The 22,924-nt window shown below is 49.9% G+C and overlaps 1 protein-coding gene across 5 annotated transcripts in view; it reads right to left on the reverse strand.

Annotated features, from left to right (window-relative positions):
- Nucleotides 1–22,924, reverse strand: part of CNTFR (ciliary neurotrophic factor receptor) — a 203,099-nt gene that overhangs the window by 60,988 nt on the left and 119,187 nt on the right. For all 5 annotated transcript variants that reach the window (XM_040090114.2, XM_040090115.2, XM_058424077.1 and 2 more), the window contains one exon: nt 20,864–20,945. In XM_040090114.2, coding sequence (XP_039946048.1) covers nt 20,864–20,945 — 82 coding nt within the window. The remainder of the gene's footprint in view (nt 1–20,863; nt 20,946–22,924) is intronic.

Raw genomic sequence — 22,924 nt, forward strand, 5'->3', positions numbered from 1 at the left:
GAGAAACCAGCCACAAATAATTGTCTCAGCAGCTAATTATCTGCCTTTGCAGAAAATAAACGATACATTTAATATTTACACAGTGCCAGGGCTGTGCTAAGAGCTTTCCAGGCATACAAACCAGAAGAGTCTTTCATGCCACAACTTCCCATGATAAATGAGTAAATCAGCCCACAGGAGATGAACAGGGAGCCCCAGAAGATGGAAAGGGCAAGAGCACAGAGAGGTGACCTGACCAGCCTCGGTGGAAGGATGTTCCTGGCCTTCTCCAGCCACGGGACAGGGTGGTAGCACAATCCTGTGGCCTCTCCCTTGCTTCAGGACCCATGCCCACTGGCCTGCCCACTGTTGACACCAACAGTGTCCAAGGAATGCCAGTGGCTCCACTCCCCTTTGCAGCTGGACAGCCCCTGAGGTCTGCTCTTCTTGAGATTAAGCAGCCCTTGGCCATGGAGAGGGTTTCCTGACACTAGCTTCCTGAAGCATTCCCCACTCGTGATCTCCTCACATCTATTCCCTGTGATGCCACTTGGTCTTTGCACAGCTTCTGTTGCCAGCAGAAATCTTCCTTCAAGGAGAAGAAATTTCATGCTTAAGGAGGCACTTCTTCCAAAAGTGATTTAAAACTGGATATATCTTTGTAAGGAAACAAGCATAATTAAGTGTCATCGATGTAGCCAAAGATATGGACTGTTCCAAGTTAATTTTGTCCATTAATGAAGAGTTGCAGAAAGCAGAGACCGCATTTGTTTTGCTCTACTTTGGTAAATCCCTGAAGTCAGCAGCTTTGCTCTTGACAAGAAAAAATAATTAGAAAGAAACTTTAATTAAGAGATAACAGATGGGTGCTAAAGGACTTGTACTCAATCCCACCACGATAGCCTGGAAGCAGACCGTGGTTTACTTCAGGAGTGTTGTGAGGGAGGGACTTGACCCCTCTGACATGCTTGGCTCAGGGCAGGATCCAGGGCAGGAAAAACCTCTTCCGTCAGCCTCGATGTGACCACAAAACATCCTCCTGTGGGGACTGGCAAAGCCCAGATGATCCTGCAGAAGTTTTGCTCCAGTTCTGCAACAGCCTCACCTTTCGCCTCCCTCTGAAGCTGCTCCCCAAACCCAGCTGGGGATGTCCATGGTGGGGTGACAAGGGCCGTCATGGCCCTTCTAGCTGCTCAACGGCACAAGGCTGGTTCCTCTCCCATAAATCTTAATGCAAGATCTTCTAGGCCTTTCCGAGGACGAAAGGACACTTCTACTATCGAACGTTCCATTGTCACAAACGATAATCCACTCCACAGGCTCCCTCCTGGACTTGATGGTCCAGCAGTGGGGAGGTGTGATGCCTGCACTGCTATGAGCTTGACATGCCATTGCCCAGGCCGAGCTCCAGGTGACAGGAGCAGACAGGATGGCAGCACCATCAGGATGGTGTCACTTGCATCACCCGTGCACAGCAAGGCTGTGCAGTGGCAGAGAATCAGCACCCTCCTGGGGGGAAAACACAGTGCTAAACCCAGCAGGAAACCACAGAACACAGACCCACTGCTGGAAGGCAGAAGACGCACAGTCTCACAGCAGAAGCGAGGGCCAAGTCCTTGCTGCAGCCGTGACTCAGCCCATGGGATGCAGCAGCTCCCCATGTCTTTTGGGCAGTGGGCCAATGGGGAGCCTGGGCTGGCAGACGCTGTAGGAAAATGGGGAATGCTGCCCTAGCAGACAAATAACTTCAGTGTGATTTTTCTGCTTGTATCATCAGACCGGCTGAATCAACAGCTTTGGTCTGGTCTGAGTGGGATCTCACTGGGGCAGAGGGTGTCCTCCCTGTGCCCTGATTATGTCTGTCTTGTCCTGGTACTGCTGCCTTTTCATCAGCCCCATGTTGGGACACAGCTTCTCTTGCAGCTCTCTAGACCTGCCAAATCACATCAGCCCAGAGCTCCACTCTGGCAGTGCTCCTGGCTGCCAGCCAGAAGGGCTCTGTGTCAGAGGCAGCCTTGTTTTCCAGCATGACATCAAGCCCAGCTCTCACTGGGAGTAGCAGGAGCTGTCCAGTGATGTAGTGCCCCAAGCACAACTTGATCCTGGTCACAGGGGACAAGCAAAATTGAGAACAGCAACCAAACCCATCCTGTCTGTGTAACAGTGACTCCTCAGCCATGCATGGACAGGAGACCACAAAGAAGCTGTCCTTTCTCACGGCTTCAGGGTAGGAGTGAGCTCTGGCCGAGGGTGCTAATGCTGGTGCACACCCATGTGCAATGGTTGCATAACTCTATCGTAGATCATGGTGTGTTGACAAAGCCAGGACCCGGAGAAGATGCTGCCACTTCTGCTTTTCTGTCTCAGCAGATCAACAGCAGAGAGGTCTGGATTATTCCTTTGGGCTGATGACCTAGGCTTTTTAGGTTTTTCCACAGGAGGCTTTGTTCTTGAACCCCACGAGAGGACGTGAGTTCATGTGTTGATCTACTTCCCAGATGGTCTTGGTAAGACCATCACCCGGATGTCTGTCCCAGCTCTTCTGGTCCAAGGGCCTTGGGACTCCAAGTGCTCTCCTTGCTGCAGCTGGCTGAGCTGTGACACTGTTTTCATCCTAAGGCAAGGCTGGATGGGATCTTACCCACTTGGCTTCCTGGCAGAGTCAGCCTGAGATGACCCATCTTGAGGAAGTGCAGTTGCTTGGCAAAGCAGCAACTCCTCCAGTTCCCTGCAACCACATCGGGCTGCCCCGGCATGTGAGGCGGTATGGAGGGAAAGGTGTTGGAACACCAGAGGGAGTAGCGCTAAGGGGAACCAGCACACAGCAGGAAAATCCCACCAGTATTCTCCAAGCTGGGCTCACTCTGAGCCTTCAACCTTTGCTGCCAAAGGACTGCTGCTAGCATCATGCATGAATTAGAGGCTTGTTTTTTGGTCCTGCTTTTTCATGCAGACAGGACAAATAACTCTAAGTCACAAAAGAGTGCTTAGATCAGGCTTTTCAATGCTGTTCAGGGGAAAATCAATGCAATTCAGAATTAGGTACCCAAATCAGAGCCGTAAACACAAGAAAAGCACATTGTGGTCCAGCAACAGTGTGAAGATGCCTGTATTTACTGAGGTTTGGGGAGGGGGAGATGGAGGCAGAGCTGGATAGAGACATCCAGGTGCCTCACTCCCCACTGACCTCAACCTGCCTTTCCAGCCCGGTGCACAGCGCACACCTCCCCATCCCTGTTTGCCAATGCCAACATGCCTGCCCTCAAATAGCAGCCTTGCTCCACACAAATGCACCGAGGGCGGCCGCTATTTGTTCACATCACAACCCAGCTCCTGCTTCACCCCGCTCAGGGCTGCGGATTAGCATCAGGCATTGTACAATGTTTTTTTATTAGCACAGAATTATGGAAGTCAGAGGCGTAAAAGACCTGTTGGGTCCCACTCAGTCCATCCTCCTTCTGCCAAGACAGTATTGGTCCCTGCAGCATATTTACTATTTCTCCAGTCTAATTTTACATACTGTACAATCTGTGCCGTGCCAAGTTACGATCCCTGTGTGAGAAGCAGAGCTCTCAATTTCCAGGCTCTTGGGTGTGTAAAATCACAACCGCGATGCTAAATTAACTTTTTTTCCCCTTGCATTTAATCATTTAATAGCTCTAAAATTCAGCCCCTCAGGCTCTTTCTGTCTGTCTGTTGGCTTGGGTTCTGCCTGCTGTAGGCCAGTGGCTTGTCGCTTACAGATGCAATGCTCACGCCCCTGGGTGGATCAGCAGCAGCTGGGCTTGGAGCTGGGGTAACTACAACTTAACACATGAACTTCTGTGCCTGAGCATGGAAAAACTCCTCTGCTTTTTTAAACACAGGTACAGGGAGCTCATCCTCCTCCTTACTGCTCAGCCCCACAAGAAGGAGGCACAGGGTGCACTGCACAAAGGGACAGGACTCAAAAAGCATCACAGAAGCTGGACTGGGAAATCAAAACAGGGGTGCAGCCTGTAGCAACAAGACGGGGGGACAGGGCATTCCCTGGGGTTCCCAATAGAAGCACCACTACTTTTGCCTCCACCTCTACATCCACTGAAGGTTACACTCTAGGGCTTGTTTCTTCCCCAGAGAGGGATTTCTTCCCCCTGCAACAACACCAAGATTTTCTTTGTGCATGTGACCACAGAATAGCAAAGAAGCTGAGCTGCTGCCAGGGCAGTGCAGTAAAGAGGGTGGGGAGGAGAAATGCTGATAAAATGGGAACCATTTTCCCAAGTTTGAGGGTTTTTTGACCCAGTCACCATCACTCTTCCAAATAACACGTGCATATCTGGAGTCCGGTGCTGATTTCAAAACAATATTAAAAATAAGGCACTCATCTTCTCACCCCTGCAGGGGCTGTATTAACAACTAAGTTAACAAAGCATCGGGGTTTGCATTTGTAATAATGAGATACTACGTTTGTATTTGATGCCTTTCACTCTGAAGAATCCTCAAGCAAAGCTAAGCCTGGAAATGATCACCGGCACATGCTGAGCCATGTCACAGCCAGCAGAGCTGCAGCCCTCCCATCACACAGAGCACCTGCTGGGAGGAAATATGGGCCCATATCAGACCCATGGCATACTTGACAGAGTGTTACTTACACCAGAGATAAAATAAATTGCTGATTACAGCTAATGGAGCACTACAGACCGCACCATAGGACCCCCAGACAGAGCTCCTAGATCTTGAGCAGAGCTTGGAGACATGCTCCAGCTTGGGGCTGAATGAGGCTGGGTCTCTGATTAAGGGCTAGAAAGTGTATCTCAACAATGAATGTCATGACTGCAGGACTGTGGTCCCCACACCATTTCTGGGCTCCTCTTGGGGGTCAGCATTATTCAGGAGCCCCATAAATCCACAGGCTATGTGAGCAGTTACAAACTACTCTGCAGTGAGAGAGTTATCAAAGCTGGCAGTGCCCTTTGGATTTGTCTCTGAGCAGGTGGGAGAGACAGGGCTTTCTGCACACTACATGGAAGATCCCAGAAGCGAGGAGTGGATCCATGAGAGAGCAGGGAACTGAAAGTGCTCAGTGCTTTGGGACAGACAGAGCATTTGAATGCCTTCTTGTGCAGGTCACAAAATCATGGAATGGGCTAGGTTGGAAGGGGCCTCTGAAGATCATTAATCCAACAGATATGCACATATCAGAATCAGAGATTGGATACATCCTGTTCACCTGTCTGCAAAGCACAGTGCAGAAGCTCAGAGGAGATCACAATACCTCAGAAGAGAGAAGCTTAAGACAAGGCCAGTGAGCCAGGAGCTTTCAGCAGGGTTGGTCCCATTCTCAGCAGCATCAGAGAGTGCTTTCAGAGGAGGGAGCATGCAACTCCTTGAGGAGTTGTGAACTGAACCAGCTCCTGCCTGGCCCTGCTCCCTTGTTGGTGGCCTAAGAACCAATGTATAACACCCTTTCCAAAACTTGTGAAGAAGATGCTCTTCATTAAGCAGCTGAACATTTTGAAAGCAGCTCCCACTGGCTGGCTGGTGGCCTCATTATGCAGAACCCTTACGGCTTCATCACAGAGAGCACAAAAAAACCATGCTGCAATTTCTATTTGATATTTGCGGCCTCTCTGCTTCTACAAATACATTTTTCTTCTCCTCCTCCCTCTCTTCCTCTTTGACACAGCCTTTTCCTGCTTGTCTAGCCATGCTGTTCCCTCTCCATACCACTTTTGTTGTCATCCATCTCAAAACTCTCAAGAGCAGCGCTGCTTTTGGGAGCCCAGTCTGCCTTTGAGAGCATCTCCTAACCTCCAATTACTGATCCTGCCATGTCAGAGAGTCCTCAGTCTGGTGCAGGTTTTTTTATTGCCTCTACTGGGGACAATGAGCAAACGTTAGTTCAGGAGCAGACATTCATTCTTGAACCAATTATGCATTATTTCCTAAATTTCAACATTTAAAAGCTATGAGTGTCTTACTGCAAAACAACAGCTAAAAGGCTAGTTATGCTTCATTGACTGAAACACAAGTAAGTGTGCCCTGCTCTCTGGAGAGCTCTTGGGTTTGAAGCAGAAGATTTTAAGGAAGCATATTTTCTGAAAGTAAGACTATTCAGAAGCTTGCCATGTCCAGAGCTCCAGTCATCTGAAGGCAGTACTGAATTACAACTATTATTAGCATAAGAGATACTTGAAATGTGGAATTTCTGTAAAATGTTTTGTATTCAGGTTCTGAAGCATTTAAAGGACTTGAGAAAATATCTTTGGCTCCAAGTCAGCAAAGCACTTAGGCAAGGGCTTAACTTTGAACATGTGTTTAAGTACCTTGCTGACTTGGGGCTTTTAACCCCAGCGAAAAGAAATCAAAGAGGAAAGAAAAGCCAAGAAAAAAAAATCTGGTGTACATAGAAATCTCCCAACAAGCCAAAATAATAGAGGAATCTCCTCTGAAAAGTAAAGAAAAAAAATAGTAGTGACTTGCTTTAAAATTAAACACTAGAGGAAGTTTTCTGGAAAAGGGTGGCGGAAGACTCCCAGAACAAATGGAGTATTTCAAGGTAGCCTAGCACCATCTCCACTCTCCTGTCTCTTCAACATTCAGAAATTATTTATTGCTGAAAAAAAATCCCAAACCAAACCCAAAACCTGCTTCCTCCTCCTATTTCCAGACGAAGAACAATGGGAGAGAGAAAAATCTTGGCTTTGGCAATGAAAAAAAAAAAAATCTCTGAAATGAGTCGGCTGTGAGAGACTGTCTCCATCAGAAGGGAGGAAGAGGATAAGGGATAAGGGAGTGAAGGGTAGCAGTGAGGAAGAGGAAATTGCCCAGAGGCAAAGCTGCAAACAACCACATGCACTGCCTGTGAGAGGGGGAACACGAGAAAGTCCTCAAGGAGAGAAAATCAGTGCAAGTCTATACACACATGCACGGAAAGCAGCTACCAGCAGCAAACTGCGCTTCCCCTACTTCCAACCTGAGATCATGAAGAGAAAAACTGGAGCACGTCAATAAGAGCATCCTCTGCAGTCCACCCAGGGAGAGTGGCTGCAGGTGGCAACTGGATAGCGGCCACGGAAGCAGAACGGGAGATGCCCCACTCCCCACCTGCTCCAGGAGCTGGTGCTTGCAGCCGCCCTGCAGCTCTGGCATGGCCAGGGCAGGCTCAGGGTGCCATGAAGCTGAAAAGGCTGCTCTCCCTCCACCAGGGCAGAAATCCAAATTTACAAGTATTTTCTCTTAAAGAGGAAAAAAACTACCAAAGCACCCAAGTTCCTTCCTTCAGAAGTGAAACCAAAGGTTTTAATGTGTTTTTCATGTGTGTTTTCAAAATTTCTCCACTGAGTTGTACAAAAGGCTTTGCAAAACATTTGGTTTTTTAAGGGGAAGGGGCTGTCAATTCAAAGTGAAGAACCTAACCATTTCTGAAAAATACCAAAAAGACAGACGACAGTCTTTCTTTTTCCTATGCTTCATCTCTTTTTTATCTCCCCTGACAGAGAATTACGATTTTGTAAAACATTTGGATGTTGATGGGACTTAATTTCCAGCAGAAAATGGCTCCCGTGAGGACTCTCCCCATCAGCTTTGCCCAGGACAGATTGGCAGCCAGCGCTTTGCTGCCTGATGGAGATGCTCCTCATGGGAAGCACAGGATTCCAGCACAAGGAATGGAGGCAGCTCTTCCTCAGCACTCACACTGTCACAGTGCCTGCAGTCCCCCAGGGATGGCCACCCTGTCATCCACTGCTTTGTGCTGGCACCCAGCAAGATGCAGCTCTTGTCAAAAGGACGTGACAACACAAACAAGTGAGATAAATGTGGAAAGCATCCTTCTCCCTGTCTTACACATGGAGATGAAGTCCCAAAAGCAGATGAAATGACTGGCCCAGGAGGTTGTTTTCATCAGAGCTAAGCTCTGGTTTTCCTCCTTCCCTGTGATCCTATCATACCTGGTACATTGACACCAGGGTTTGGTTGGGCTCTCCTGACTCTGCTGAAATACAAAACCACAAACCACTGAATTAACTTCCTCCAGTGCCTCTTTATCCACCTGGGACCACTCTATGGGACCTCAGGATGCCAGCAATTGGGCACTGAAGGAATGGCTTGTGGGGCTATGGAACAGCTGCTGCTGTGCACACCAGTGACTCCCTCTGAGGCACCAAAGCAAAAAGCCTTCCATAAATACTGGTTACACTAAAAAACTCCTCAGGGCTAAGCAAGTTAAGAAAAATGGTGCAAACTCACTGGAGGAAGGAAAACACAATTAAATTACCCAACAGGTCCTCTCCACTAATTCCTTGTATTACCAGGCTTGACTTGAAGGTCTCTGCCTGCTGACATGCACTTCTCACCCCTCATCCAGTCCTGGCACTGCTTTTCCAGAGTCCTGGCCAGGCGTCTGTGCACACGTTATATGGGAAAGGAAGGCCCCCACAGTCCCAGCTCCTGGCACGCAGTCACAGCCCAGCAAGCTGTGGGGCTATGGGCTGCACAGGGCTGTACCGCCTGGGAGCTGCCGCCCCACGCCACAGCACAAATTCAAGGCACTGAATGTTCTCAGGAGTATTCACCAGGAGACACATCTGCAACATCAGGTTAGGCATTAAAGGAGCTATAAGTGCCCATGGCAGCTCTCACTGTGAGGTTCTTCATTCCGGAGCTGTGATTTAGGGCAGGAGGAAGAATGTGATGGGATTAAATCTGTCTACTTGAATCCTGAAATTTTCCTTCTGGGTTTACATCCCAAAGTCCTTCTCATAGATCAACAGAAGGATGTTCAGGCCCACCTCTCTGGAGCGGCCAAGAATAAAACTGTAAAAATATGGAGAAAGAAATGCATCACAGATGCAAAAGCCCATGGACTCAGAGAGCTCAGTGGAAGAGATTTGCCCAGATTACAGAGTGAGGGGGTTCACTAACACAGAGGTAGGACTGTCCACTGGGTATCTTCCTCAGATGGGGCAGACACTTCCACTTTAAACTGACTGATCTGACCCTGCAACCTACTCCAAATTCCTGTGAGATAAGGCACATCCCACTTCTTAAACAGCACTTCTTAGTAGTCCAGAGGTGAACTGACCCTGCTCCCATGCAAAAAACATGAACAGCACCTTTGATAAGGCTGAATCAAGCTAAGGTAATGTCAATAACCAGAAAATAAATAAATAAATGATTTTTTAAAAGGGAAAAAAAAAAAAAATTAAACCCCATCCCTGCATAGACCTACAGACAGATGTTTCCTCTAAAATGACAGCTTCCCAAGTCCCATGTTGATGCTATTCCCCCTGGGATTTTTCTTCATCTACCACGCTGCCAATGCAGCAGCTAGGCAACTTTTGAAGAGCACCAACCAGCAGCATGGAAACAGCTGCAGTGATTATACTGCAACACTTCAGTGCTTCCCTGAGCTGCAGCTCCCTCCTCCACTGTGGGAAGTACAATCCATGCTAATTAATTAAGGGCCAGAGCCTGCCAACCAGGGTCACACCAACTTCAGTGTTGCTTCCTGAATATTCAGGACTCATACTCCATAAAAGCGAGGATCAGCCTCCAACAACTTGCGTTGAAAACAACAGAATACCTCTTTGCACACCAGGAGAGATGGACAGGCATGTCCGTGTCAAGAGCTGAGAGCTGAAGTCCTCATCTGAGCTGGGGAGGACCCCAGTGAGCTGCAGCTGTAAATCAGCAGTGAGGCGTCCTGCAGGCATCCCTAAAGGCTCTCCACCTACAGCAACCACGGAGCCGGCACAGCTTTTACACACAGCCAAGGCTAAGAGGAGGGTGCTCGTGTGGGGCCAGAGACAGAGCATGAGCACCCTCCAAAACCAAGGAAGAGAAAAACCCTTTGTCCTAGTGGCCAAAGTGACGAGCCCTGTAACGCTGGGAGAGGGGAAGGCAAGGGCTGGGTGTTAATGGACAAAGATGGGGAGGCTCTTTGAGAGCAAAGGAGACAGGCAGAAGTCCCATGAGAGTGAACGGACTTCATTGGAGCACCAGTACTGGGAACAGTACTGGAGCTCACTAGAAGGTTATCCTGTGGCTGTGGTGCCTAACCCTGTCAAAGGGTTCTGTGATTCTGTAAGAGTGAGGAGGCACCAGTGGGGAATCCAAGCTCCTGATCTGCGCCTCCACTATGCCACACTGAGGGACCCTCACACAAAGGAAAAATGCAAGACTCCTTTCCACCACAAAGGTAAAACTACTTTTCAAGTCTGCTGAGCACATAAACTTGTGCCATGAATATGACCACCAGACTCGTCCTATGTAACGTTACATGACAGAAGGAGTTCCGGCAAGGCTCAACAGCCTCCTCCCACTCCTCAGCAACATCACTGGATTTTCATCCCTTTGCACCCAGCCTCTCCAGCTGGCGCAGGTTGTAGCAGGTCTCCAGGCTCACAGTTATGGCCAGTCATGGAGGTTTCCCACGGGAAATCACAGGAGAGGACTAGATGGACAGACATTAGCTTCTGGATTTAATGCACTCTCACTCCCACGTGCCTCAGTTTCTCTCTTACACAGCATCTAGTCAGCTGGAGCAACCACACCACAGTGCAGACAAGCCACAAACTCAGTGGAGTCCAAGGTGCCTGGGCCTGTGGTTTGGCTGTAGTCAGAGGCTCTCTGTGACTCATCCTATGAAGTCTCAATTTCATGGCTATGGATAGAGAATCCCATTGAGAGCACTCCAGCCTCAATTTACGCTCCTTCTGGGAGTGTATTTGTGCATAAACAATACAGATGATGAGCAGAGCTCAACCGCTTGGTTGGAGAAGGTCCTCACTTGCATGGATGAATGGATGTGGGGCTAACAAGGACAAACTCTCAGCATCACCCGTGTGTACACTCCGCATCACCCCAGTTTTCAGCTGGTGATGCTGTTGTGAGCTTGCCTTCATGACACGACAGGATGAGACCCTGATTCCCCTCTGGAGCTCTGTTACCTCTGCGAGGGATGCTCAACAACTTCCTTGGGTTTATTTCAGTTTGGATCCTGGAGGCAGCAGGTGTAGGCCCTCTGTGAGTAGCAGAGACCAGCTGAGCATGGAGTGGACTTTTCTAGAGAGAACAGAAGTGCCCTTTGGAGGAGTAGAGCATTCATTCCCCACCATCTCTCTGTGAGTAGTGCTGTTATTCAGCAGCACAGCCAAGGCCTGGACATCAGAAATGCATGCACATGTGGGCATACCTCATTACACTTCATAAAATCCAGCAGGAATCAAACAAGACAGGCCACACGCTGCAGCCCTGCTTTAGCTTGTATATCCCAGTTAATTTCTCAATGTGATGGTGCCAGCTCTCCTCTGCCTACAAAATCACAGAGTTCTCGGCTGGCAGAAATCCTACGGGCTCCCAGCCTTGCAGGTCAATGTTTTCAAGCACGAGCTCTGTAGACCTCTGGCTGTTTTGCAGAGCCCCAGAAACGACAGCTAAGAAGAGCCTGGCTACTGGCAGATGACTTAAATCTGCTAACACAGGTCTGCTCTGGCGGAAATGCTGTAGGCTTTGCAGACTCAAAAAGCGAGGAAGGTCAAATGTGTTGAACCTGGGATGAAAGGTACTACCTTTCTGACAACTATGTGCACCCTGAGGTGAGGTTTTGCCTCATCCATAAGGAATTTTGAACTGAGAAGCAGATACCTCTTGCCAGAGACTCTCCCTGCACACAGGTGCATGCAAGTGTGCAAGGAGAATATTTTATCCCCTTCCTCTTGTCTCTTAAGTAGAGATAAAGGCTGTTTTATCCCCGTGCTGTGAATCACACCCACAAATCCCTTTCCCCAACACCAGCCTCCCCAGTATGGCTCTAATCAAGGGAAGGCAGTGCAATGAGGCTCCAGGCTGCTCAGCTTCAATTAGCACCTGCTAACAGTTGAGCCTAGATAGCAGTCTTTTCCAGCAAATTGTACACCAAGAGATCAATGGTTCATACAGGACTAATACTGCTGTAACCTCTCCTGCCTCCATCACTGTCAATTGCCTTGTGGTTTCACTCCACTTCTCCACCTGATGGGCCTTCCTGGAGCAGTCATTACAAGGTGACACACATTGCTTTTCCCCTCTGTAACAAGCCTGCCACAGCCCCTCCTCAATCCTTCTTCTCTTCCTCCTTTTAATATGCCACAATTATATTGGCTTCTCTGCATGGATCCACCCCATTTAGTGCTGCCCAAGACCACTTATCCTGAAAGATGCTCTTTTCATCCACGGCACAGGCTGCACGTCTTGCAAGTTGTTCTCTATTTTTTTACACTTCAACATCTCCTGACCTGATTAGGGATCTGGTATTCCCCTTTCCACAGAAGCACAGTGTCTGCTCCGAGAAACTAACCCCACCAAGGACCTCAATAATAGAGATTTGTGGATTTTGTGCCCCAGCATCTGCACTCCTGAACATGCTTCATGGTATCTTTGCTCTGTTACCACCCCAGAAAATCCTCTCTGAGGAAGCAGAGATGATGATGTTTGTACTCAATGTCTTCTGTGCCTGTGTTCCCATTATTTAGGGCTTTGCTTGTTCCCAGATGTGTCACAGGTGGGTTGAAGATAGAAGCAAGTGATTCTATGCTGGATGTGCCGGATGTGCCAGACCTGAATGTCTCAGCCTTTCCTGACTTTTTGGTCCTGGGTTCTGCCTCACACAGCTACTGTGACATGTCCTGGGGATGATTTGCAGCACCCACTGCTGAGGTTGTGGGCTCCCACAAGTGGTGCCCAGAGCTGCCCCCAGGGCTCACACATTTTGGTCTTTGACCCTGACTGGTGATTGTCTTTGCAGTCCCAGGGCGTCCAGGACTTCAGACACTGAAAACTCTTCAAGTGGGATAAATAATGAGTGGTACATTCAGTCCGAGTTCTGTTGGACACATGGGCTGGTGGGAGCAGGCTGCTCTGGAAATATGAGATGTCTGGTTCACTGGGACAGCCACATGTGATTTCTGAGGTCAGACCTTTCTGAGCTTTAGGAGGTTATTTGAAGCCAAACCCGTGAAGCATTAAAGGCTTTCACTCCACCTGTCACATTTCTATGTGATCTTCCATTCCTGGAAGCCTTTGAGAATGTAAAGAAAGGATGAGGATTGCTTCCTCCCCCACCAAAAGGAGCTCAGTGCTAGGACAGGACACAGCCCTTCTTCAGAAGTCAATGGTCACTTAAAGAACAAGGCCTATTGCTATTCCCTCTGTGCTGGGCTAAACCTCAGCTTCCTAAAGTCTGAAAATCTATGCAAATGAGATTTTGGCTTCTGTCAGCCTTTGGGGGCCCCCAGCTGCTGTGGCAATGTATCCATTCACTACCACATCAGCAGAGGAAGCCATGCTCCTGCTCCTCACAGCAGGACAAAGCCATGCCAAGAAGGAAATCCAAACCTTTCCACCCAGCCTCTACCCAGCAAGCAGGCCTTGTTCAGAACTGGGTTTCAACAAGGATTTATTGGCAAGGACTCTCTGGCTTAAGTAGATGATCCACAAATTTAGTGCTGCCCTGTGCACAGCCACAGCCTGGCACCTCCTGCCTCCGCCCCACGGGCTGTGGCAGCATTGCCCTGTGTTAGCAGTAATCCTCCACTTGAAGCTTCTCTAGATGTTGGGGTGGACTACAAATCCCATATCTCCTCCGCCTGTTGATGTGTAATGAAGCCTAAGAGACTACTGATACATGTTTTTCCTTAACATGGGAAGAACTAATGAGTCCTGGCAGGCTGTGATCCTCCTGGCAGTTTCTTCCCACCACAGATACGAACTATTTTCACCAGTTTTGTGGGATCACAGGCTTGTACAAAGCCTGATAGATCCACACTCCAAAGCTGTGTTTTATTTTTTCTTTTCTATCTTGATTCTTTCACAGATTTGTGATCTGCTTCAACGCACAGGACCCGTATTTGGGAAGGGCTCCCTTTTTTTTTAGCATCACAGATATAAACCAGCTCTTGGATGGCTCATGTGGTACAGATCTCCACTTTACTACAGGACTTCATCAGCTCCATTTCAAACAACTACTTCCATTTCCAGAAGGTGGCAAATTCGGTTCCAGTGACTCCAGACAGAACCACACATGGAAAGCAGCTTTTTTGCAATGTCCACAAACTTTGGTAACTTACAAAAGGCAAGATTTCAAAGCCCCGAACCATCAAGCTGTGTTTTCCCTCACCTAAGTGCCAGTCCCTCTATTTTTCTTCCTGTCCTTCCCTATTCTCCCCCACTTTCACTTCAAGAACATCTCACCTCCTACATCCAACAGCACTTAGCACAGTGGGACATCAATCTTGCTGCTGACCTGTGGCTATTTTTCAAACACAGACCCTAGGTAAGAGCTGTGAGCTCTCCAATCCCTCTCTGAGAGGCATAAGGCATGCGCTCACAGTGTGTCCCAGCAGGACAGGCCACACTGCACTGTGCACCAGCGACTTTCTGCAGAGCAAAATTAACAGACAACGTATGGAAATTAACCCTCTTGATTCCCTAGCTCCCAGGATGGGGGAGCAAGCCTGGGATGTGCTCCCGGCAGGGCTATCCTGCATTGCTGGCTGGACCCCTGTGGGATTCTTGGCTCTGGAACCTGTGGAGTGATGAGGCAGTGGGCAAGAAAGCACAGGCACTAAAAATAGGCTGTTTGCGGTAGGGGCTGACCACATTTATTAGCAAGCCTGTGCTCTGGCTGACCACAAGGTCAGCTGCCTAGAGCTTGGCCGTAATTCACTCTGTGTCTGGGCAGGAAATCTACTTGAGCTCAGGGGGATGTCCAGTAATAGAAAAACTTGTTCCAGAACCTTGGGCTATTTTTGCTGTTTTCTTTTATTTTGCAGACAGAGAAGCTTTCAGGAGAGGCGTCTTGTGCTTGGAAAAAAAAGAAAAATAAAGCCAGGTGCTCATGGACAGAGAGAGGAGTAGAAATGGAAAGGGGAGCATGCAGATGTTTGTGCCTGTTTGGGTCTGGAGTTCTTCTTAGACAGGCTCACCTTCACCAGGGAAGATCAGAGCAACAAAGGGGACTCCAGAACTTGATAGGCTCTTAAGCACCCTAACAGTGTGCAGCAGAGTCTAACAGGTTGCAGCAGGGGTGGGATGCTGCAGGTGGGGTTGCTGTCTCTTCTGCTTCCCTGCAGCTGTGGGTTGGCAGGGAAGATGGGGAGGAGGCGGGAAAACCATCACAGTAAGGAATGCTCAGGGATGGCGATGATGGGCCTTCCTCGGAAAGGCATCAGAGGGCAACTTGAATTACAGCCAGGTTGTAAATCTGGCCAGCATGCGATGGGCCAGCAGATTGTCCCCCAGCAGATGCAGTAATCCCACCAGGACAATGCTGGCTCCCAGCGGATGGCCACGAGCATGGGCTGGCTTAGCTGTGAGCAGCAATGAGAGAGGCAGAGGAGGCAAAGAGCAGATGCCTGCCCTTGAATGGCAGCCTTCATACTGATTTAAGCAGGCTCTGCTGAATGGGGCTGCAGTTTGGAGCGAGGCTGGTACATTCAGCCAGCTGGATAATGAGAGCATCCAGAGTTATAACAGGAAGGATTAAAAAATGTAATTGCTAATGGGGAATTAATTGTTAATGGGGAATCATCATTGCAGGAGGGTGTTCCCAGTGTGGCCCCGCAGGGATCTGTTCTTGGCCAATTGCTAATCTCTCGTCTTATCAATTATCTTGAAGGCAACATAAAACTGTTGCTGGCAAAGTTTGCTAGTGACACAAGGGCTGATGTATAATGGAAAGGATGAGTCCATCACACACGGAGTCCAGAGCAGTTAATATACGAGCATGTGTTTTATGCAGCCAAACACAAGTCCATTCATCTCCAGTGGAGGAATGTAGGTCAGACTCACAGAATGCAGGATGGTGTCCTGGGGAGGACAACACTGCCAAGGCCTTGTCAGGAGCCACTTGGAGATAAAGTGCCAGTGCTGAGAGAAGAACTTGGCCAGAGGAAAAGAGAGGTGTCATGGGAGGTAGGAAGGTGCTAGGCATTAAGACAGAGCTTTTTCCTGGACTGGCCCCAACCTGATCCTGGACGAAGGCACCATCTCCAGCCTCTCAGGCAGCCACTCTGCACACACAGTCAGTCCCTTTGACCTTGCCTTCCCCAGAGACTGCCTGTGCCCTGGCAATTACAAAAATTCCAGATCACCCTGTTGAACACGCAACTCACCCTGGGGAATGTGTGCCAAAACAAACAAAAATGACAGATGTTTGTCATGTTGCTTAATGTATAACTGAAGGACACCGTGAGAGAGGAGAGGAGATACTTCAAATATACTTCTGAATGAATATTTGTAGATAGCACTCCCACACAGCCATCTTAGGTTGGACGCACAAAGCCACCCCATCCTGAATCCAGGCACCTCAACCCAACTGCATTTGCACAGCAAGCAAAACCTACACAGATGTCTACAAACAAAACACACAGACCAGTGTGAATGTACAAGCCATCTCCTACACAGCAAATCCAGAGAACACCTCCAAATTCTAAGTGCCTAGTTTAAGCATGCCAGGCAGGTGGTATTCCCTGGCATGGGCCGACTTATGTGAAGGAAGCAGAGTCCAGAAAGAGCTGGTCACATTCCTGTCAGCCAAATAATGCAACATAGACAAGGCTGGGCAATTCTAGAAGGGGAGAGAGATTTTCCTATCTACAGCTGATTTCTCATTGAAAAGCCAATTTGCATGGCTTTGCTGTGCATTTTGAAGGCTATTTACTGGTCCAGGCTTCGTCTTTGCAGCAGCATTTCTAACAAGGCATGTACAAACTGGAGCCCCCGGGAGGCTCTGCAGCAGAACCGACTGCAAAAGATTAGCGTCAGGGCTTAAGAGAGCAAGAAAAAAGAGAGAGTAATGAAACAAAATCTTTCTTTTCCTCAGCTGAGGAATGATGGGGGCTAATTGCTCGTTGTTGGTGAGGAAGAGAGGAGATGGGAGCTTCTGTGCCTATCAATAAATTAACCCCAGCATGTGGCATCTGAAGTGCATTCATTTCCAGAGCTTTTTATCTCTTTGTCTCCTCTCCTGGGTGAAAACATAATTATTGTTTAAACATGAGTTAATTCAGCAAGGTGAGGATCAATAAAGCAGAATTACTTCTCTTTTAAAAGCAAAGAAATCTCAGCCTGGGACAGATGTGGACGTAACTCTAGCAGAGCTGATGGATGGGGAAGACACCTTGCAGGAGACTGGGGAAGCAGAGCTCCCTCTTTTCAGGACTGCTGTAGGCAGAGGGTTTTATAAGAACAGATAAGGCCAGCAACAGGCAGTCACAGCATTCAGTACCAAAAGCTGAAATCATCCGTGCAAGTTCACTTTGTAGCCTAACACGTGATTAGGCATCCCCCCCCCACCCCCCATGTACACACTTCCTACATAAGAGCTTGGGTTAAACCCCAAATCTTGTGCTGTGACCTCTCACAGACCTTTGAAGGCACCCAGGCCCTGCTAGGGAGGAGGTCTCTGCACTGCAGGGACCCCCACCAGCTCTGCTCTCACACAATGGAGGCCTTGGACAACCAAATTTATGAGTGTCACAGCAGACAGCATCGCATCAGTGCTCTGCTCAGCTTTCCCCATCACCTTCCTCCATTCTGAAAAACATTGGCAGCAACCACTGCCTGGAGAACAAAACACAGGAAGGAAAATGGAGATATCCAAAATGATGGGAAGTTGATCAGAGGGCTAGAACATCTCTTCTATGAGGAAAGGCTGAGATACTTGGTGTTCTTCAGCCTGGAGAAGAGAAGGCTCTGGGATGACCTTATAGGACTGTCCAGTACATAAAGGGGTTACAAGAAACCTGAGGAGGGACTTCTCACAAGGACATGCAGTGTCAGGACAAGAGGTAATGGCTTTAAACTGAAAGAGAGTTGGTTTAGATCAGATATCAACAATAAAGCCTTCACTGTGAAGATGGTGAGGCACTGGTGAAGGTTGCCCAGAGAAGCTGTGTATGTCCCATCCCTGGAAGTGTTCATGGCCAGATTGGATGGGACTTTATGCAAACTGGTCTAGTGAAGGTTGCTGCCAATGGCAGTGGGATTAGAGTTTGGTGATCTTTAAGGTCCTTCCAGCTTAAACCATTTTGTATTCTTTGTGGAGGGCATAAGGCTCTCCCCTTCTCTCCCAGGTCTTCAGCCTGTTCTCCCTGCTATGCGTTCTCCCATTCTTCCTGCAGCTCCTGTCCAGCCCTCCACACCAGCTGGATCTGTGCAGACGGGGACAGCCCTGTGCCTGTCCAGGGCAATGCCCATCTCTGCAGGCAGGCTGGCGCAATCTGGCTGCCCCATCCAAAGCTGCTTATTCATGCACTGGAGATGACAGTCCTGGACACCCTCTTCCACTGCTGCTCTGCCCTTCCCTGCAGCAGAACACCCCAAACCCACGGCCAGAGCCAGAACATTAGTGCCAGCCTCCGAGCAAACCCCTGGGGCTGCCCTGATGGATGTCTCTAGTCTCCCAATACCCAGCGCCCACCCCCATGGGAAGTTGCATCACACCCAGCTGTGTGATGGATGTGAAACCTGAGCCGGGGGTGCAAAGCAAGGGAGCTCTGTCACCCCACAAGTCACAGAACCCCAGATCCACTGACCTCTGAGCCCCTCCACTCCCTTCCCCCAACACTGGGGATCATCTCAGGCTTTTGCATCCCAGACAGATATACCCTGTGCTCTGCCAGCTCCAAGGAAAAGGACTAAAGGTGAGCAGCAGAGGGGTTAATACATGAGCAGCCTCACCTTCACCAAGCTTGATGCTGTTTTTATTAATTCATGTGGCACTTTGCAGGACGCTCCAGTAATCACCGGGGTGCATGTGAGAGCCAGGAGAGGGTGGCCAGGCTCCCTCCACCGTGCTCATGCTCACTTAACAGCTTGTCACATCCTCCTCACTCAAGTATTCAGTGCTAATGCATCTCTTAAAGTGCTTCATGAGCTATTAAAGTCGAACGTGCCTCAAGTGCATGATAAATGGACTCCACGCCAGTATCTTTCCCCCCACTCCACCGGGTCCCTGTCACCAGTGGGATTAATCCATCCTCCCACCTCAATTCCTGCTGTTCTTTTCCAGCCCGGCTGGTGGGGGGTGAGCTCTGTGTGGGGGGCACAGGGCACAAGCTTTGGGTCTCCAGTGTTGACCTGGCTGTGTGCAGCCTCTCTGAGCCAGGCACGGTGGGGTGGGCGGGAGACCAGCTGCTCCACAGCTCCTGCCCAGAGCATACCCCGGTGTTCCAGAGAGGGGCCCAGGAGGGATATGCAGTGCCTCTGGGGAACACTGAGGACAGTCCTGGAGGTGTCCCACCACCTCGTAACTAATTTTATGACCTTGTATGGTTTTTTTGATCCCCAGTGAAGCTGCTACAAACGGGAAGAGCCCCACGTCACTTCTCACACCCAATTCAGGCACTTGCTGACGCACACAGGCTTCAGCAGCTTCAGTTTTGAGATGGTGTCCCAGACCCCTCCCTACCGGACACAGGCAGGCAAGGAGGGATACAAGGACCTGGGAGGCTATGCTGCTGAGCCCCTGAATCCTGCTGTATCACCGAGCAGAAGGTGACAGTCGCTGCAGCTCTGCACCAGCTGTCAGCGGCAAAATGTGTAGTCCTGCTCACTGGCGGGAAGCAGCATTTGTTCCTCTCTAGACCACACAATTCAAGTGTGTGCAACCCTGAAGTACCTGGCACTTCTGTGTTTTGTGCATCTCCCTGTGCAACAGGCCTGGGGTACTATTCTTACAGCACAGCAGGAAGCAGCATGGTGCATCCAAAGGAGGCTTCAGGCATCCTATTGCCAGGTCCTTTAAAACTTCCCAGGGAGTGGCCCTGCAAGCACAGCAGGAGTGAGCATCTTTGCTTCTCTGCAGGAATCAGCACGCCGCCACAAGCAGCATACAGCTCAGCACCCAAATTCTTTGAGCAGGCACCCTGGGAAGGGGTTGGGGATCTTCCTGCAACACCAGCTGGCAAGCTCCTTCCGTGTGCACAGAGGGACTGTCCTCATGCAAGGTGGATGTGCTGCCCAACCCTGGCTGCCTTGTGTCCAACGTGTAAACTTGTGGCAATGGAAACATAGTCAAATGGATTTAGGGCAGCTCAGTGAGGCACTCTGGCTGGGCTTCTCAATTTCACAGAGCCCAAGGATGCACAGATGTCTTTACTGGAGCTAATCAGCAAAATTCCCCTCTAAGATCCTCTAAAAGCAACTACAAACAGGCTGCCAGGAAAAGCAGTGAGCTCTGGAGGTTCCCCATTTTGTCCTATTTTTGCAGAGCTGGACTCCACACCAGGACCCAGCCAGCCCTCATAATGTTCCTGCTCCTGCCTAGACCCAGGATTATGTGGGGCTCCTTCAGCTCCCAATGACACCGGAGACTCTAAAGCGTAATCTCTCTAAAGCCACCACTAAAATAAGCCCCGAATCCTCTGCCAGCCTGGAGAGACGTGAGCTAGTGGTGGGCACAGATGTGTGCTGGCAGTGGGGATAAGTCACCGCAAGGAGGTGAGAGCAGGATGAAGCATCATCCATCATTGTCATGGGGCAGGGTGTCATGGAGCTGTCAGGGGTGATCAGAGCTTGGAGCTGACAGGCTGATGCTTCCTCTCAACTCCTCATCCCTTCATGGGTGCGCTGCATGCAGCAGCATCCACAAAAGAGTGGGCAAAGGGATCCAAAGCAGTAGGGGCACAGTGAGCTGTGGGGAGGGCAAAGAGCATCAGCAGAGGGAGATGCAGGATGCCCGAACCCCACAGTGATGGGCTGGAGGGGGCACTTGTCACAGAGAGAAGTGATAACACACACAGAAATAATATCAGGCACATCTGGAGGGAGCACCCAGATTTCCCCCAGGAGAGAAGCTGGAGGAGAAGCATTGCCGTTTTTCAGGACCCCCAGGGCCTGGGAGGTGTGAAGGACTCACCCTGCTGGCTGTGCCTCTGGGCGTACACCACCACCACCGCGGCGAGCACCACGCAGCAGGCTGACCGGACAGGGTTAGCCATCTGTGGAAGCAAACACAGGCAGGAGCAGTCATGGTTTGCCCCCAGTGCTGAGAGCCCCCGGTGATGAGACTGCAAGGAGATGACTGTAAAACCAACTCCATCGCAGCCAAGGGGAAATTCACTGCAAAATGAGGCATTTTGCTGGCACACGCTCCATCACTCAATAGCCTGTGGCCCTTTCCATGGGAGGTGTCTGGAGGTGATGATATGCCTTGCATAAATGCTCTATCTTCCCCATCTCATTTTCAACATTTTCCTTTGGAAAGCCAACCCCTTGTGCTGGGCTCTCCTTGGCAGATGCAGCATCATCCTAGTACCTGCAAATGGGTTGCAGAGGGGTTTTGAGGAGATGGGAGCACACCCAGGGAGTTCACAGCAGCAGCTGGTGCTTTGAATGTGTGCAAGATGTTGATCTCAGCACCCACCTCAGCCTCAGCCACCTGCCATCAATATCTGGATGGGCGCAGTTTTCCCCCGCTTCCTTGGGCCGGGACAGGGGCAGAGGCTACTCGGTCCTGGTGAGTTCTGCCTTGTCCCAGGGGATGCTGTGGTGCAGGGAGGTGTGGAGGGGGTGACAGCTAAGAAAGCAGGTGATGAAGACATCCTCATGTACCAAAAAGCCCCCCAGGAATGGACAAATGGCAGCAACAATTACAAGGATACCCTGTACGAGCCCTGCCAGGCTGGAGATGCCCAAGCTCTCATTTTCTTGCAGCCAGGGCTGGTAGAGGGGACTAGAGCCAGGAGGGAGCTGCTGGGCACAGCAACGGGGGGATGCCGGCCCACCCACCAGGAGGTAAATAGCACCATGCATGAAAAGCAAATTGCACCTTCAAAAGCTATTTAGGCCTCTCTAATCTCGAATACCCTATCAGTAATGTGCACAGGATTACCTTTTAATCTAGAACATGAGTATGGGCTCATTAGCCAGATGGCATCCATTTAAACCTAAGTAAAGGGGGAGCTCTATTGGCGAGAGAAAAAAAAAAAATCAAGCAAAACATATTCCATTACCCAACACGACTGTTACAGGAGCCCAGATGGCCTCAGGTTCACAGCAAGCCTTTGAAGGGCTGGAGAGGAAGGCAAGAGGAGCTGGGTGGGATTTCACGAACAGATTTTGGGGTGCAGCTGGACCAGCCTGATCTCAAATGTCTCTCAGGGGTAGAGGTGGTGCTGAGGGAGATAAGTGGGTCTGAAGAGGATGAGCCTGGAGATGGGTAGAGAAGGGATCCATGTCCTTTACTACTGATCTTGCAGTGCTGGGTTTGGGCTCGAAGGGCTGGCAGCAAGAACCATTCCCAGTGTGCTGGTGCTGCAGAGTACAGACATGCTAGCCCCAGATCCTACTGTCAGCCCTCACAAGTCACCTTGAGCAAATCACTCTGACTGCCTCCCCTTGCCTCAGTTTCCCCGTCTGAAAAACAGAGATAATGAAGGTGACCTTCCTCTTCAAGCTCTGGGTGAGCAGCGCTAAGCGCTAATTACAACCTCCTTATCGCTCACTCTTCTCCCCTCCTGCCTTCTCTCCACTGCCTTTTCCCTGTGTCCCCTCTGTGTCTGCAGCACGGCTTCCTGACTGCCACCCTACCTGTGCTCCACCTGCCACCACAGGTGGCAGCTCAGGGAGTGGGTGATAGCTGGAACCTGAGGCAGGTGGCAATGCCACATCCTGGGGAACTGCTGACAAGTGGGGCCCTGAGCAGCTTGGAAACCACCTGCAACCCATGAGCCAACTCTTCCTATTTACACTCAAATTTACTTTCCGCTGAATATTCCTTTCCTACGGCCCTGGGAGCTGATGGGTGGCACCAGGAATTGAAGCAGACAAAGAATTAGGGGCCAGAGCCTCCATTCACCACAGTCCAAGTATCTCCAGCTAGTGCAGCCACCCCATTTCTGGAGACAATGACAATGACAGGAGGCAGGACAGGACCCCCCAGAAACCAGCCCGCTCTTTGAAAAGTGTGAGATCTCCT

This window comes from Hirundo rustica, chromosome Z (assembly GCF_015227805.2).
Source record: "Hirundo rustica isolate bHirRus1 chromosome Z, bHirRus1.pri.v3, whole genome shotgun sequence".
NCBI lineage: Eukaryota > Metazoa > Chordata > Aves > Passeriformes > Hirundinidae > Hirundo > Hirundo rustica.